This window comes from Petromyzon marinus, chromosome 20 (genome assembly GCF_048934315.1).
Source record: "Petromyzon marinus isolate PM22_M1 ecotype Great Lakes invasive population chromosome 20, UKy_Petmar_22M1.pri1.0, whole genome shotgun sequence".
NCBI lineage: Eukaryota > Metazoa > Chordata > Hyperoartia > Petromyzontiformes > Petromyzontidae > Petromyzon > Petromyzon marinus.
The window spans coordinates 11338194-11355224 of record NC_133686.1 but is presented as its reverse complement, the minus strand read 5'-3'; the positions used below and the strand labels follow the sequence as shown (position 1 = coordinate 11355224).

The window sequence follows — 17031 nt, the reverse complement described above, 5'->3', positions numbered from 1 at the left end:
CTCGACTGTCGGAGCATCCCTAACGGACCGGGGGCAAGACGTTCCACAAACGAGGCGCCTGACTACTGGAAGCTCTGTCACCCATTGATCACAGATTTGTCCTCGGTACACTTAGGGTGTCCGGATTTGTGTGGATCTAAATTTCCGGACAGGGGTAGCATACGGTTTCGGCAGATCTCTGCCTTGTCAGCGCCGATTGTGTGCAGTGTCGGCATCTGCCCTGGGGTCCCATTCCGTGCTCTCCCCTCGCTCGCCGCTCCGTTGCCGGGTTCTGCTGTACAGCCTCTTCTGACGCTTTGACCGCGCTCCTGCTCTGTTCTTGTTCTGCCCTGGATGAGGCTGCGACATCACTCCCCGCCCCCCTCCTCCCCCCCCCCCCGGCTCTTTCCCTTGCTTTAACCTGATTGTCCCCCCAGTTTTTCACAGCATCCTGAGATGTGCTCGCATATATATAGATATTGTACGTGTGATTGCTATTAGTAGGAGTCCAGTAAAATTCAGAGTTTGTCATTGTTAATGTGGGAATTGGGGTGGCACTCATCTTCGACCGTAGTTAGACATCCAGCGATGGAAATTCCACATTCCCATGGTGGTATCCAGTCTATTCATAAGACTACCGCTGTTTGATGTCCTTTCAAAGCGGTACTTACTTAATCGTCCCCAGAGGGATTATGGCCTGAGTTTACCCTGGACTGAAATGTGAAGTTGCAACGTACGCTTGATTCGAATGCTCTAAACACAGCACACCCATGAAGATTATGTGCTGTTAGCGAGCGCCTATTTAGGTGGAATGGCACAAAGTACAAACCGCCTTGCTCGCTCTGGCAATCAGGAAAAGGTTCGAACCAAGTTTATTTTAAAGTATTTTTCGAGTTCGGTAAATTAAAGTTCTGCTATGTCGAAAGATAATATTATTTTTCAATTTACGTTACTTTACCGAAAGAACCAAATAATTTTGCTGTGTCATTTGCTCACATTTGTGAATTCCTTGCGAGGGAAAATTATTAAGAGTGCCCTCATATGTTGGTGGTTAGTAATGGAACATTCCTCTTTATATATACAGTAGGGGGTGTGGTGGGGGGGTGTTTCGATTTTGCAATCTACCAAAAGTCCATCTCCCTCAGGAATATATAAATAATACTGAGGCGTATTTTGTGGTTGAACGTTGTGTGCCTGATTCGTGGCGGTGCCTTGTGCAGGAGCTACTGTTTGCGGGGAACGTCCGAATGCGACTTTGCATGTCGGTGCCGATGCATGCACAAAGACTGATATATACCGAGAAAGTCAAACGCGTGTAAGTGTAAGCAAACATAAGAGGGAAAGGAAAAACACACACACACAAACAATGAAACAAATACACATCATACAGAGACAACGATCCCCCATACAGCCTTTAACAGACTGTCGGGGCAAGTGCTGTTACGAGTCATAATTTATTTTGTTTGTTAGTTAGGCCGCGCATTGATCTGAAGACATTTGTGTTGTTAAGAACCCTTCACCACCCGACGCAGCCAACCAAATTAAATCGTCACGCGGTGTCCAAGTGTGAAAGTATGTGGTCTGATTTCAAATTCCAGCCATGGCTCACATCTTGACTTAAAACTTTCGTGACTGCAGGAATTCATATTCTATGGTTCTTTCGGTAAAGTCACGTAGACAGAAAAATAATAACAATAAAATAATAAATAATAAAATGAAGAAAAACGTGAATAAAAAAATAAAATTAAAATTAACTTTATTTTCATTTGTATTATTTTATTGTTATTATTTTTTTCTACGTGACTTTACCGAATGAACCATAGAATATGGCTCACATAATTGGTAAGTGATATCTAAACTGCTCCTTGGTCTCCCTTCACCAACATGCACTGAACAGCGTGTTCAATTATGGCCACATAATTCCCACGATGTTGCAGTGTCGGTAGCCCTTCGTCCAACAATGAATTGGCAAAGAGCCTTAATGTATAATTATCATGACTACCATGTAAGTGTGAGTGTGTATGTCGATATAGATTGGTAGCATAGGGATTAGCACACTGTGCTAAAATCCTGAAGGCCTGGGTTCAATTAATGGCCATGCATATCAATGGGCATTGCCTCTCCTTGGGCAGCTCAGTTTTAAATGAATACATTTTTTTATTTTACGAGGTAAGGCCCACTGAGCTATGTAGCTCTTTTCCAGAAGCGATCTAGCCACAAATGATAGCTCAACGAAGTGGCTTATCACTTTGAAATTTATAGCAGCCAAATACTCTAAACGCATCTGTCTAAATGTGGAAGGAAAAAACGGAGGACCCAGAGAAGAATCCATCCACGGGGAGAACACACAAACTCCAAATATACAGCAGGTGTCAGGGTCGGGATTTAACCCACGAGCTCCTGCATACCAGGTGAGGTATTTAACACCTCGCCACAACGGTACCCTGTACATAGTCCAGCGTGTGACAATCAGCACTGGAGAGATAAAGGCAACCAGGCATGTTGCTGGGCACCAGCCTCTCATGTACCATGCTGACCTTAATTTGTGTTCATTAACTGCACCTACGCCTACAGAGTTTAATAAGCCAATTATTCGGGTTTTAGCTCACTGTAAAGTTTAAAATCAAATTTTCCAACTACATTTAGCAATTGGATACATCTGATGGCTGCATTTTAGACACATCTATGATTAGCGCAGTTGGTAACGTACGGTGTGAAAGAAGTTCTACGTACATATGTACATCAGATTGCTAAATTTGGTCGTGGGAACTGTTCAGGAATTAATGTGGCTAGATCACTACGTGACCTAACACAAAAATCTATTGCAAAATGCGATATTGGCTGCAAAAACCTACGCGTTAAGTGCTTCCTGCGAGTTTCTATGAAGGCTGGCACGGCACGCAACATGATGGAGTGATCAGCACCACGCCGAGCTGCCTCTGTCTACCCACTGTTGATGCTTACACACCGCACCAGGTACTCATTTAAGGCTGAGTTGACCTAGAGTATGGCCAGGACTGGTTGAGATAATCGCCGGGTATTGTGGTTAAAAAAACGTAGAACCGACGCAGGGCACACACGCAATCCGCGTGGACATAATAGCACTGCCACATGGACACGATGGCACATGGACACGATGGCACATGGACACGATGGCACATGGACACGCTGAGATCAGCCTCATGGACCACAGGAGGCGCTTGCTTTTAGGAAGCACCTAAATCAGCGCAGCAACATACCAGGCCCACTTTATCTCCCGCAGTGTCGGCATTTACACACATTCATGGCTGAGTCAACCCAGGAAACGCCTCGGGCAGTTTTAGATATCGCAAGCCGCCGATGTATTTTGCTAGGACTCAAACGCAGGTCACCAGAATGATTAGTGCAGTGCGATAACCAATGAGCTCCTGCACCTTACAGTCATACGAGACAAATACCCCCTTATAAGGCTAAACAAACTGCTGTGACAACTGCTGTTCGCGAGCAGCACAAACGATGAAGGCTGGGATGGCACACGAGCGGGCGAGTGACGATGTTCACGCAACCACAACTCGCAATAATTTGAGGCGGCTGAGTCAACCTAGGTGAGGCCCAGGATTGGTTCAGATAATCGTCACTAATGTTGGCCGTGAGCGGAAATCTATCTCGGGTTGCTGGGTTGGTAGCCGCTGCTCCCCACAGTCATGCACACGAACACGCACACACATAATCGTCACGGGTACAATCATCTAAGCAGGTGGCACTGTGGCAGTGTGGGGTAAAAACACGCACGTGCTACCTCAAGCTCAGACGTCATTGTATGACGGGCGGCCCAAATTCCGGAATTTCATGATTTGTGCAAGTGAAGAGGCTGGCTAAATGATACGTGTGTAAGTATGTGATCTTATATCGAACCCCATCCATGGCGAACATCATTGGTAAGCGATATCTGAACTGTTCCTGGGTCTTCCTTCACCAACGTGTTTAAAATATGGCCACGCAACTCCCACGACGCCACAGTGTGGGTAGCCCTTCGTCCAAAAATGAATTGGCAAAGGCTTTCATTAATAATTATTATTAATACTACCATGCAAGTGTGGGTGTGTGTCGGTCCAGAGTGGGTGTGTGCGTGTCGATTAGCAAGGTTGGCTACGTACGGTGCAAAATAAGTTCAACATACATACATAGGGAATAGCACACTCCGCTCCAATCCTGGAGACCTGAATTCAATTAATGGCCACACATATCAATGCCAATTGTCTCTCCTTGGTCAGCTCAGATGTAAATGAATAACTAGTGCATTGTGTGACCATCAGCACTGGAGAGACAAAGGCAGCCAGGCACGTTGCTGGACACCAGCCTCTCACGTGCGATGCTGTCCTCAATTGGTGTTCATTATCAGCACTTAACACCCGCCAGAGTACAAGGTTGAAGAGGTCACCAGTGTCTCTGTGTGGGCGTATGTGCACGCGCGCACATGCACACGTGTGCGTGTGTGCACCTGGTGGGGTGCGTAGACATCCCCACTGGGGAGACAGAGACGTGGTGTTGGCCACCCACCCCCTCGCGTGCCGTGCCGGCCCTCATAGGTGCTGCTCGTTAACAGCACTTGCACCCAACAGCCTGTTAAGGCTACACGGGGGGTATTTGTCTTCGTTTGCACTCACGTTAAAGTTGAGCCGTTTCTTGAAGGATGAGTTCAAGGGACCAGAATGAGAACCCAGCTTCTCCTCCTCCACAGGCCTGGGACTCGATCCTTCCCCTCTCTTCTGGAAAACTGCTCAACGCAAAAACACGAACAAACACAAATTCGTACAAACCACCTCTTGCCTAAGTTTTGAAGCGCGAATCAATACACTGGTGGCGAGGTGCAGAGCGTTTAGCACGCCGCGCCAATTAACCTGCATCCTAAGTTCGATTCCTGGCCTTGGCTAACAATGGCGACCGATATCCGAACCACCAATGCTTTGATGCATCCATTAAAATCCTCTTTTATTTTTTTATGCCTCTCAACGTTCAACAAGTGTGCAAGTCCAAAGTATGCAGGCCTGTGGAAGAGATACGTAGATGACACTTGCGTCAGCTGGCCACATGGCCAGCCAGCACTGAACCATTTTTTCAACCACATCAATTCCATACACCCATCCATTAAATTCACCATGGAAGTGGAAAATGATGGCAAGCTACCATTCCTGGATGTTTTGATCGAGAAGAGGCCTGATGGCTCGTTGGGACATTCCGTCTACAGGAAAACCACCCACACGGATTCCTATCTAAAGCCTGACTCCCACCATCATCCGGCCCAGAAGAACTCCCTGATCAAAACACTACACCATAGGGCCCGCTGCATCTCCGACCAGCGCCACCTAGCCAGTGAACTGGAGCACGTACACCAAGCCCTCACGATGAATGGATACTCAGTCCGCACAATCCGCAAAGCTGTAGCCCCAACCATGGGGAGACAACCATCTTAGGACCCAATCAAAACCATCACCTTGCCATACATAGCAGGTGTTACCAAAAATATTTCCAAAATCTTAAACAAACACAAGATCCAGGTCCGATTTAATACAGTACACAAAATCCGTGATTTGATCCCATCTGTGAACGATGTCATTCCTGACATGCAATACCCTGGTGTCTACAAAGTAAGTTGTGCCTGCGGCAGCAGTTACATTGGGGAAACGAAACGACATGTCTCGGACGGTGTTTGCGAACACAAAGCAGATTTGAAACACGGCAGAACCAATACCTCTGCAGTGGCTGATCATTGTTATACTGCAGTGGGCTCGCACTATATTATTTTTTCGAGACCAAGGTACTCTGCAAACATTCGGGCTACTATCAAAGATTTGTCCATGAAGCCATCCAGATATATAAACACAGAGACAATTTCAACCGAGAAGATGGGAATAAGCTGAGCAATCATTGGAAGGACGTTATTAACCAAGCAAAGACGTAACTTGCTGTGGTGCTTCCATTCTTCCCTGCCGTTTGGCTGTTATCTCCGACTCTCTGAGTTGCATTGCCCTGTTAGGTGCCTCTGCATTAACGATCTGGGGTCTCACTAACTTGGCCACTTATGCTCCCTTAGCCTCGATGTATCTATGGTTCTGGCTGTGTGATGCACTGTGTATCTCACTGGCGCGACCACCGTAGTGGTGGTTCTCTTGCGTGGACGCGCTTGCCTCACAGCACAGTTGGCAGCGCCGCAGCTTGTGTTACACATAGACATTACATTAACTTACTAATCCCCCTAATCTCCCTGCCGAATCTCTCCCATCAACATAGTGCTAATCTCCCATTAACACTGCTGTTGTGCGCATATGCGGGGATGATACTCTTATGCGGCGACGGAAGTTCATTTCATGCTAATCTCTCTCCCTAATCTCCCCCATTAACACAACTGACGTGCTTGCGTCTGGGGATGGAATTCCTTTCCAGCTGAGACCCCGCTTGCTTGCCATCACCACATAAATAACCTCCTTGTTGTAACAGCTGTCTCGCTGGTTCAGCAGTTCCACTGCTGGATTATTTTTTCTGCCTGAGGATGACCGCAGGTGGTGTAGTTTTGATGACGGTAGAACAAGGAAGATTTATAAGAAGGGTTTGGGATAGTCCTGATCGTAGTTTGGGGGAGGGGGGGAAGCTGAAAAGTAATGAGGCTTCATTGCATTGGGAAGACAAAGGTGGTCGGGGAGGGGTAGGGGCCAGGAGGGAGAAGGGAGTCGAGAGCTGGGTTACAACTGTTACGGAGAGGCCTGTAACTTGGCTGGCAACATGACAGAGCCTGCCCTTGTCTCCCCAGTACTGAAGTTGACCACACCACTCACAACAGATACGCATTTTAAAATCAAAATTCCACTGCTTGATGAAGGCTTCCCTATGTAACTGGTTTACAGGATGCAAGCTCGCTTTTGCATTAAAATACAGGCGGGAAAAGGGCGTGTTTTAATCCAGAGAATATGTTAGATTCCTTTATCCACGTTAACGTGGACATGTTTTATATGCCCTAAAAGTAATAACAAACACAATTTATAACGCACGCATATTTTACGAATCGGTCAAAATGTTACATTGAGAAGTCGGATGTGCAGAATTGAGATCATCGCATGGACATTGTTGTTGTTATGAAAGGAGCATGAACCAACCATCACAAAAACTCCGGCCATCCTCGCAGCCGCTTTTTGCAATCCATCGAACAAAGACGGTGGTCACTGCATCGCGCACTTTCAGATGCACTTCTGTGGCCGTCTGGAACGCTCTTCCTTCCGATATTACGAAGCCGCTGGGAGCGATGCATTTTAAAATCATCTAGATTGAAAACTCATTTCTTTACAGCTGCTTTTTTTACTTCTTTTCTTGTCATTAGAAATGGCTGGCTACGTACAGCACGAAAGAAGTTCAACATACATACATACATAAACTGCTTAAGAGCAGAGCCAGATCTCAGAGTGTTATGTGAAAGCATATTCATCGCATGACAATTAAACATCTAAATGTTTTATTTTATTTTGTAAAATGAGAAAAAAAAACAAATGTAAAAACGATATTTTATTTAAATGCAGCCATTGGTGACTGTGCTTAGAGCTCGCTAGCGCTTGAGAACACCATGGGTGGCTAAGCTGGATTCGAATCAAACATCTCAGCGCCTGTCATCACAATTGCATGCTCTGACAAGGTAAAGAGCCATACTGAGCCACCCAGCCACGATATAAAGAAAAATAGAGCGCTACGTGTGACGTTACTTATGACTATGTCTCTCACCTTCGGAGCATTCCTCGTCCAAGTAGCGATATCCATCCTTCACTCCATCCTAAAAGCACAAATGACAGATAATGTGTCATTAAACGTGTCCAATAAAATATTGTCAAACTCGTGCATTTGGGGTGGAGGGCTGTGTCGATACATCAATACCGCGTCTCACGTTCACGATTACACGTATCAGATTACATGGGTAAGAATCAATGTTTCTCAATGCAAGTGCAGTGGTGTATTGTCTCGTTATTCACCAACTTGCTATCCGCGATTTTGGCTATCCGACAATTGCACCTGGAACTCTACACGACTGCATCGAGAGAGATAAAGTGATGAAGGAGAATGTGATGCGAGAAAGTGATCGGATCAAGTGATGAGATCATCGTTACTGCATCCTTCTACTGCGTAGCATCGTCATTATAATTGATCGTAATTTCATTGATAAACTATTATTTAATACTTTCATATTAAATTAGATTTTTTTATGTTTATTATAATAAATTAAATTGTGATAATTCGCATGTATTTAATAGCTTATTTACATATTAATTTAAGGTAATTACTTTAAAAGATATGCTTTTCTGTAGGCCAATATCACTATCTGGGAAATGTGCTATTCACGAGCATCTCCGGAACGTATCCCTCGCGAATAACGAGGGAATAGCGTATGTTGTGTACAACTGGGTCATGGAGGGTGATGGGTGGGGGGGAGTTGTTCAATTGTTCCATCCCCGAACGTTCAGGTTTCAGATAACGTCCGACCATCGTTTACTTCGCTGTTTCTCAATATGATTGCCGATCATAGTGACACACCCCTTCCACGCTGTCATCAAGAGCACCGCCTTGTAACAGCACAGTACAGCAAACATAGTGCCGTCTAACGGTTGGGGATTGGCCCTTGATTTAAGTACACAGCACATTTATACAACGGTCCTTGAAAACACTGACGACTGAAGATTACTGACAGGCACACAGGTTCCCATTCGCACACATTGAGACGCAAACTAGCCCTTTAACAATCACAAGTGGATGCATTGATCTACGTTTTGTTAATTCAGGACTACGTGAGAGGTGTATGTGATCACCATCATGCCCCGGTGCTCATGTTCATACACTGCACCGGGTATGCATGTAAGGCTAAGTTATCCAAGAGGGAGAGGGGCAAGACTGCCTCAGATATCACTCACCACTGATGTTAGCTGTGGCTGGGAATCGAAGCAGTAAAGTCGCAGGGTTCGTAAAAGCAATGCATTAACCACTGCGCCACCAGTTCACGCCTCACTCCATACAAAGAAACGAATTATACTCTGTATAGCCTTAACAGACTGTTGGGGCAAGTGTTGTTAGCGAGCACCTCTGAAGATGAACAAGGCACAATCGGGGGTGAGTGGCCAGTGCCATGCCCGGCCGCCTTTTTCTCCCTAGCGGAGATGTCTACACATCGTGCCAGGCACTGTACTCATTTGAGGCTGAGTCGACCACACAAACGCACGCACACACATATTTCTGCTCAGAAGGATTTGAAGTCCAATTGTTTACGCATACCAACAACAAGTCCCATGTGGTATACCTTCATTGTTAAAATGGAAACAGTTCTGCAAAAAGCATAATTCAAATGGTGACAGTTACCGCAATAAATATGAACATATTTGGAAGTTGTTGAGTCAAAGTGTTTTTTTTTCTGCGCTCCCCTCAACCCAACCACAAACGATTTTTGCTTGAAATCCCAGGACGTTTAATAAAGGCATTTTGTGGAGAAATAGGCCACACGAAACAAAACGAAATCACATTAGAGGTGGCATAAAGCGCCTCAAGGGCATCGTAATGCGCCCCCCTCAGCGCTACCCAAGCCAATTCCAATTCCCTGAGATCGTAAATGCGGGCAGCCTTCCATGAAAAGCCCCAATTTTGTGTGTGTGTTTTTTTACGCTCAAAAACTAACGCGGAACGGCCACTCATATACATTGGCGGTTCTGAGCCAGTGTAGGAAATTACGTATTTCTACAGCGGTGACCAGTCTCTCCATATGACTTCCTTCGCTTGATTTCATACAATGTGGTACTCGTTTTATCAACCGCCCCCCCAACCTGCCACCTGAGTCGGAGATTGGGTTGACTCGACTCTCAATTAGGATTTGAATGCACAACATTCTGACGGAGAATGCATAACGTTCGGATGAAATCGTAAATGTATATTTATTTGTTTCTTAGATTTTATTTATTTCAGCAGGAAGGGCGCAGTGAGCTGCTCAGCTCGATTTCATGGGTGTCCCGTGATGGTACAGATGTTATACAGTACAGAACTTGAATGTGAGTACTAACTAATAAATAACCGTGACAGCTTGATCTGAAATTTAGCAGCGTTGAGAATTCCCAAAAATATATACGCTCTGGGTGAGAGGCGTCATTCCCCTCATTAGACGCCCGGCTGGAGGTCCATCGAACCACTTAGCCCAACGCGAGACATTCCCTGTGGCTCGCACACTTACACCGCGACCTGCTAGGCGGCCATCTGCTCTGTTTTGTAAACTTGTGTGCATGAATAAAAGGAAGATGGAAAAAACAAATCCAAGTATGTAAACGTTTGAACAAGCTTTGGCTGGCTCTCATCTCTCCAATGGCTTGTCTTAGGCAACTGCTAGACATCAGACATTCGTGCGGCGAGTACTGGGTCTGTTCCATAGCATAGACACTTTGTTGACTTCCAACAAAGCGGTGCACAATTTAACGACCCAGCAAAGGGTGATGCGCTAAATCAATTCACAGGGAGGGACTGGAACTCATTCGTGACCTTCACCTTGCCGGGACAATGCTGGCACCCCGTGCCAACCTCGCCGGATGGATGTTCAAAATATTTTTTGTGTGTAATTTTTGTTTACTCAAATATTTCACCGGGGAAAAACAAAAACACGCGAGAAGGAACATCTCGTGAGCGCAGCCAGGGTGTCAATTGGTATAATACAAACGACATTCGTTATGACACCTTTACGAACAATCTAAAACATATTTAATAGGTTCAAGTTTGTGCATTGCCAAAATATACTTGCGGGTGTTTCGAGTGTTCCGCAAACATTTTTTAATAGCTCTATACGTAGTAGATTACAACAAAGACAAAGTTCCCCCATACAGCCTGAACAGACTGATATGAATGAGCACCTCTGAAGCCTGCCTGGTCACATTTATCTTCCCATTGCTGATGTTTACACACACCGCACTGGGTACTCATTTGAGGCTGAGCCGATCAAGGAGAGGCCCATGACCGATTCCTATAATCACCACTGACTGGATAATAGCCGTGAGTGGGCATCGAACTCGGGTGGCTGTGTTCGTAGTGCAGCTGCACTAAACCACCGCACTACTGCTCCCCACAAAACAACAGACGCGTACACATGCATGCGCTCAAGCATGCACGCTCAAGAGACCATGAAACATACTGGTTTAATTAGGTCACCACCAAGCACTTGCCCGCATTACTGCAAGTCGTCATCGCCAAAGCATTGGGGGCTGTTTTGAACTTTATTCAATGCAGGTTCCTCGTGGCTACGACATGAGACACAGCCACTGCTGGATGGGATAAAGAGAACGTGGATTGAATTTAATGAGTGACAGTGGAAGGGAAACATGTTTACGTTCTCCAGGGGTCACGTGTTGTGTATAATCATTTTCTCCGCAAGTCTCCAATTTTGTCTCGCTGCCCAAATGACCGTGGAGATTGTGTTCGACGAAATGTTTCTGGGCCCGAGCTAGGAATGGAAATTCCCCATTACTTTGGCACGTGCCCGTCTATCCATGGAAAACCAATGCTAATATCCACCAACTAACTCATTGTACGAACCGCTCAGGGATAAGCGGATTTTAATTTGCAACAGTTCACTTGCAAAAACGGGCGTCCTAACCACAGTGCCGACTGGCCGGATACGAACACAGCAGTGACAATAACAACAGCTGTAATCAACAACGATGAAATATTATCGTGAGTTTTAAACACAAATTAGGTTTTTAGAAACGTCCAAATGTTATTCTTCATGTGTTTACAAATGTGGCCTGAAGAACGATAATGGTAGACACATGAGTGATACAGTGGCGTGCCGCTCTTCACAGGGAACGAATGAGCACTGTTGAGTTGTGGCGACGAGACACTTCTCTTGAACGACTCCAAACGCACGCATGTCTGTGGTGTCATCCACCGGAGGACATTCCCTGGCAACATCAAACTCTGCCAACAGATGGAGTTCCAGATGGTGTTTGCTCTCATTTCTTCCGTATGGCTGATGTTGATGTAGAGCAACAACTACAATCTCCATTCAGGTGGTCAAGCCAGATAACAGCGCCAGGAACAGCGGAGTGTGTCGCTGTGAAGTCTCCTTCAGATTTGTGGATTGGGCATTGCGTTGTTGTATGTTGTACGGTCTGTTCTGGATGACCATAATCGCACACTGGAGAGTGTTTAATTTTCTATTTGTGCATCAGATATCCGAATCTGTCATGGTTTGTGCTAGTTGTGGTTTCGGATGGACCATGAGCTTCGTGAAGGATCAAAACCATGGAACTTCTGCGTTGGTCTTGTGACACGACCCTGACAACAAAACTGAATAACTACAATTGCAACCTACAAATAGAGCCCTTTGTCAATCCACTTCCGAATTACGGCCTCCCCATGGAGATTTATTTGACAATACTTCACCACGCTGTTCAGCATTTGCTGGTGACAGCATGGCTGGGCTGGAGGGGGGGGGGAATCGGTCCCATTCAAAATGTAACTGTGGCCTGGAATTGAATTGGTCTCGTTCAAAATGTAGCTATGGCCAGGAATTTAATAGATCCCATTCAGAATGTAGCTGTGGCCTGGAATTGAATCGGACCCTTTCAAAATCTATCTGTGGCCAGGAATTGAATTGAGGTAACAAGGTTTGCAGTGTAATGCATTCAGCACACAAGTTGTTCTTGTGTACGGTATTTAAAATAATTTGATGTAGCCCAGGTTGCCCTTGAAAAAAGAGGCATTGTTTTAAGTGCCTCAACGGCACTATATTCCATCTTGTTAAATAAGGGATACTACATATAATAAAAAAACATTTTTATTTTAACTACAGAGTCATAAACTGTAAAGTGTTGCATGTAACAGTCGGAGAGAGAGAGAGAAAGAGAGAATCAGTGGCCGGTCTACCGAAACAGATTAGCACACTGCAGACGAATGTACACCACGTAATTACACCGATGATGTTCTGGCCACGTGCATGGCTTGATACGATGGGGCAACGCAGCTCTGAACCCCTGAGGTCAGGGGGACGATGCGGACGGCCGCCGCCTGGCTGATGGCCTCACCGCACGCGGGTTTATGTTTGCACCGCATTTCGCACGAAAACTTAAGCCCTCGGGCAGAAGCCAGACGCTGCGCGCAACAATATCGGTGACATGACGTGCACTTTAAACAAGCCGATGAAGTACGACGAACCCTATCGCCTGACGATCTTTCTTTTCTGCTTCCGGTGAAGAGTGGCGTTTCGAGCAAATGCACGTGCCCCCAACTGCTGCCCCCGAAACCGTTACGGCTTTTTTTTTAGTGCCGCCCCAACGCGAGCGTTCGGAGTAGCCCGTTGCGCTTTCAACGTCCTCTGCAGTTGTACGCTTTGACGAGGCTAAGTGCCTGCGTGCGCAAAGGTTGGGGGCGGGGGGGTGGGGTCGAATTATAATGAGCGGCTCAAGGAACGTGTGATGGATTACACTGCGGACAATAAAAAAAATCATGTTTCACATTGATATACGTAAATCAAAACAATTATGCGTTTATAGAATTTGTATGTCCAGCCGGCACCTCGTAGAGTAAAGAGGAGGGTCCTCGCTTGCCTGTAAGATTGGCGATTCACCGGCATTGATTGATTCAAGTGAGCCAGGTGGCTGACGAGACACCGGATGTCGAAGCCGCTCCAGAGCTTTGCTTGCCTTGAATCAATGCTGCTGAAACTTTGCACACCCAGAAGGCAGTGCGGCTGCTGGGTTGTGTGATTATTGTTATCTATTTTTTGTTATATGTGCTGAGACGGATATGGGCAGGAGACATATCGTCTGCTTATGTTTTTGTTATATACATAGCGAATTGTATATATGGCAATGACCTACGCTTTGGCCCGTATTGTAAATAGAATATGGAGACAAGTGCTCGTTGGGGAACAACTACGGAGGCCAGAAGAGCACAGTGCCTGCCCAGCCACCGTTGTGTCCCCTGTGCCCATGGCTGATGCATTGCAAGGGTTTGTTTTTGTAGGGAGGGGGGGGGGCGGGGCCGAAGTGACCTCAGAGAAGACGAAGCCAAGTTCACATACCAGAGCGGAGCAAAATGTCAAACATGAGTTGATGGGATCACAGCAGTCTGCTAACCATTCAAACACTGCTAGTAATATGGAGTCAAAATATTAATAATAATAATAATATTATCACCACGAGTGAATAGATCTTACATATTTAAGTTTCTATATTGCCCTCATGAGCGATGATGCAATGGTTAGCAGCGTTCTATGATCTAATACAGAAATATAAAGCCCTATGGAGCATGTAAACTACTCACATTCATTGTACCTCATGCTTAGGAGACATCTAAGCAAGAGCAGCACTTATATAGGAAGTATTACGTATGCCTATAAAGCGTAAAGTATTTTTCATTGCCGCTTGCCAACACAAACCCCGAATATTGTGTATGTATGTTCGTATGTGGAACTTCTTTCGCAGCCGTACGCAGCCAATTGTTGAAAGAAAGTTGTACAAGTTCAGATGTACAACCACGCGTTACACATGTTACTGTACATAATGCAATATGTGTTGTGCGCTCACTCAGGCCATCGTCTCTCCGGGCTCCGTAACAATGTATACCACTTTGTGTGAAGTCGAACAGAATGATTAGTTTTTGTATTCTGGCCTGAGCAAAGTGGAATCCCCACAAATCCACCGACGGAGATTGACCAATGGCTCGGTGCTCGTTTGAGCAAGGGGTCACTCAGTGGTGGTGGTGCTTGGCCTCAACTAAACTAGGCAAGGGTTTTAGGTGCCCCCCGAGTGGCTGAAGGGGGCCTCTGAATTCGTGAAAAAAAATACAGGGTGTCTGAAAATGAATATATGCATTATACTTATCAGTTTTATATTGTTATGATTACTGTTTGGTACTTTATTTCTGTTTCAGGAGAAATCCCATTTTCTGATATCATGACAAGTCCACCCATTCACCAGACTGAACACCGTTACCTTTAAGTCTACACGAACAACCATTGTTGATGCTGCATAATCATACATCCCTGCAGCTGTGTTGGAAAATGCTTCTCCGAGTTTGAACGCCGAATCAGATTAATGATCATGAATGATGGACGAAATATAGAAGTTTACTAACAAATCGAGAATATATAATCAATAGCAAAACAACAACGAAAACATATGTCTATTACATGTAGAAATGTTATATTTACGTCACTATCTCTAATAACAATAAAAATATTAAATGCTCTTTTTGGTATAAATACATTTTGGGACACCTTGTATATGGGTAAACAAAATATCAGCTCAAGCTCAAATCTAAAAAAAAGCTAAATGTATAATAAAAGCCCATCGGTTTAATCACGTCTTTAAAATAATTGTAATTATAATAGCCTATTACGTTAATTATTTCGCACAAATGTGTTGTAGTTGGCTTCTGTAGCTTGCCAAACATACGGTGTTTGAGGTTAGGTGACATACTCAGGCACATCGCTGGCTTGCTGAATGCCTCTCCACTGGTATACGCACACAACCTCTACAACTGTAATATATCTCAAGAGGGAAAGACGCATTCAAACACATGTTAAACGTACATTTAAATTGACCACATAATTGTAAATTAAAATTATTGATACAAAACTTTGGGAAGTTGGGCAGTCCCCCCCTCTCTCTCTCTCTCCTTAAAAAAAAAAAAGAAATATCAAAGCGAAGTCTGTGTACCTTGATAAACCAGTTTAAAAGGAAAAAAAATCTGCTTGGGCAAGATTCCACAAAAATAAATGAACAAAAAACGATACTTCCATCCCTCCCCTGCTCCATGAAGTAGAATTATCAGAGGCACAATCTCCATACTTTTCAGCAATGAAAAAACTGCAGTTACCCAACATCTCAGAATATATTTGTTCTGATACAGAGTTTTTTTTTATATGAATCAATGTCTATGCGTCCGTTATAATCGGATGGTTGTGTGTTTAAACTCTTATCCTATGGATAGACTGTCGTTGCCGCAGGAACGTGGAACTTTCACCACTAGCTCAGAACTCCCAACAGGCATGAGCATCGCATTCTGATCTGAGAACGTAGACTTTATGAAACGTCTTCCTGCATTTAAAAAATGCCATGAACCGTTTGAAATTGACCGTTTTTGGTGTTTAAATGAAGTCGGGACCAGGATAACATTTTCAGTTTATTTTAGTTTATTCAACGTTAGTTTTTTTGCCTCCGCTGTATTTTGCTTTCATACGTATCGACACCGTTTGGTGTTTAAGCAGAAATCAATTGCAGATGGATCGGCTCGAATTTTTTTTTTTACAGCAGCTGCTTCACCGCAACGAGAAACATTGACTTAACTTTGCGCTCAATGTCAGGCAACCAACTAAACCGTTGCATAGCAAACTAGTGAGGCAATGGCTGAGCTGCATAGCCGTTAAATGCTTTATGTGGCATTGGGGGCCCACTACATTATTAACTCGTGGTCAAAGCACTTGTATGTTTGTATGCTGAACTTCTTTCGCATCATACGTAGCCATAGGAGGTGCGGGGGAAGGACAACAAGCTAAACAGGAAAAAAAATAAGTTCAAAAGAAATGAGTTGTCAATCTAGATTATTTTAAAAGTGCATAGCTCCAATGGGCTTCCTAATAGCGGAAGAAAGAGTGCTTCAGGCGGCCACAGAAGCACATCTGAAAGCGCGTGATGCTATGGCCGTCTTTGTTCGATGGTTAGCCAAAAGTAGGGGCAAGGATAACCAGAGTTCGCGTGATGGTTTCTGCTCCTTGACGAGATCAGCAAGGTATCGTGGTTCATTTGTGGCAAGCACTCACAATGTGTTCGTTCGGCAACAGAAAGCCAATCCAGCTCGGCGAGCACCGGACAGACATGGTCAGATCTTGCGGCACCCGTCACGACACGTGCCAAAGAGTTTTGTGCAGTTTGCAGTGGGGGGGGGGTGACTGTTCAATTCATGCATTTGCCTGCTTCTCACTTCCGGAGGGAATAATCAAAGCCCAGGCTCGTGGCAGGGGGAAGGCTAAGGAAAGTGTGACAACATTTATCTGATTATCTATTAGATCTT

General features: G+C 45.0%; 1 protein-coding gene across 2 annotated transcripts in view; it reads right to left on the bottom strand.

Moving 5' to 3' along the window:
- NKD2 (NKD inhibitor of Wnt signaling pathway 2) overlaps nt 1-17031 on the bottom strand; it is a 114647-nt gene that overhangs the window by 20310 nt on the left and 77306 nt on the right. For both annotated transcript variants that reach the window (XM_032957521.2, XM_032957520.2), the window contains exons 4-5: nt 7726-7774; nt 4626-4735 (exon numbers count right to left, since the gene is read on the bottom strand). In XM_032957521.2, the coding sequence (XP_032813412.2) occupies nt 4626-4735; nt 7726-7774 (159 nt within the window). The remainder of the gene's footprint in view (nt 1-4625; nt 4736-7725; nt 7775-17031) is intronic.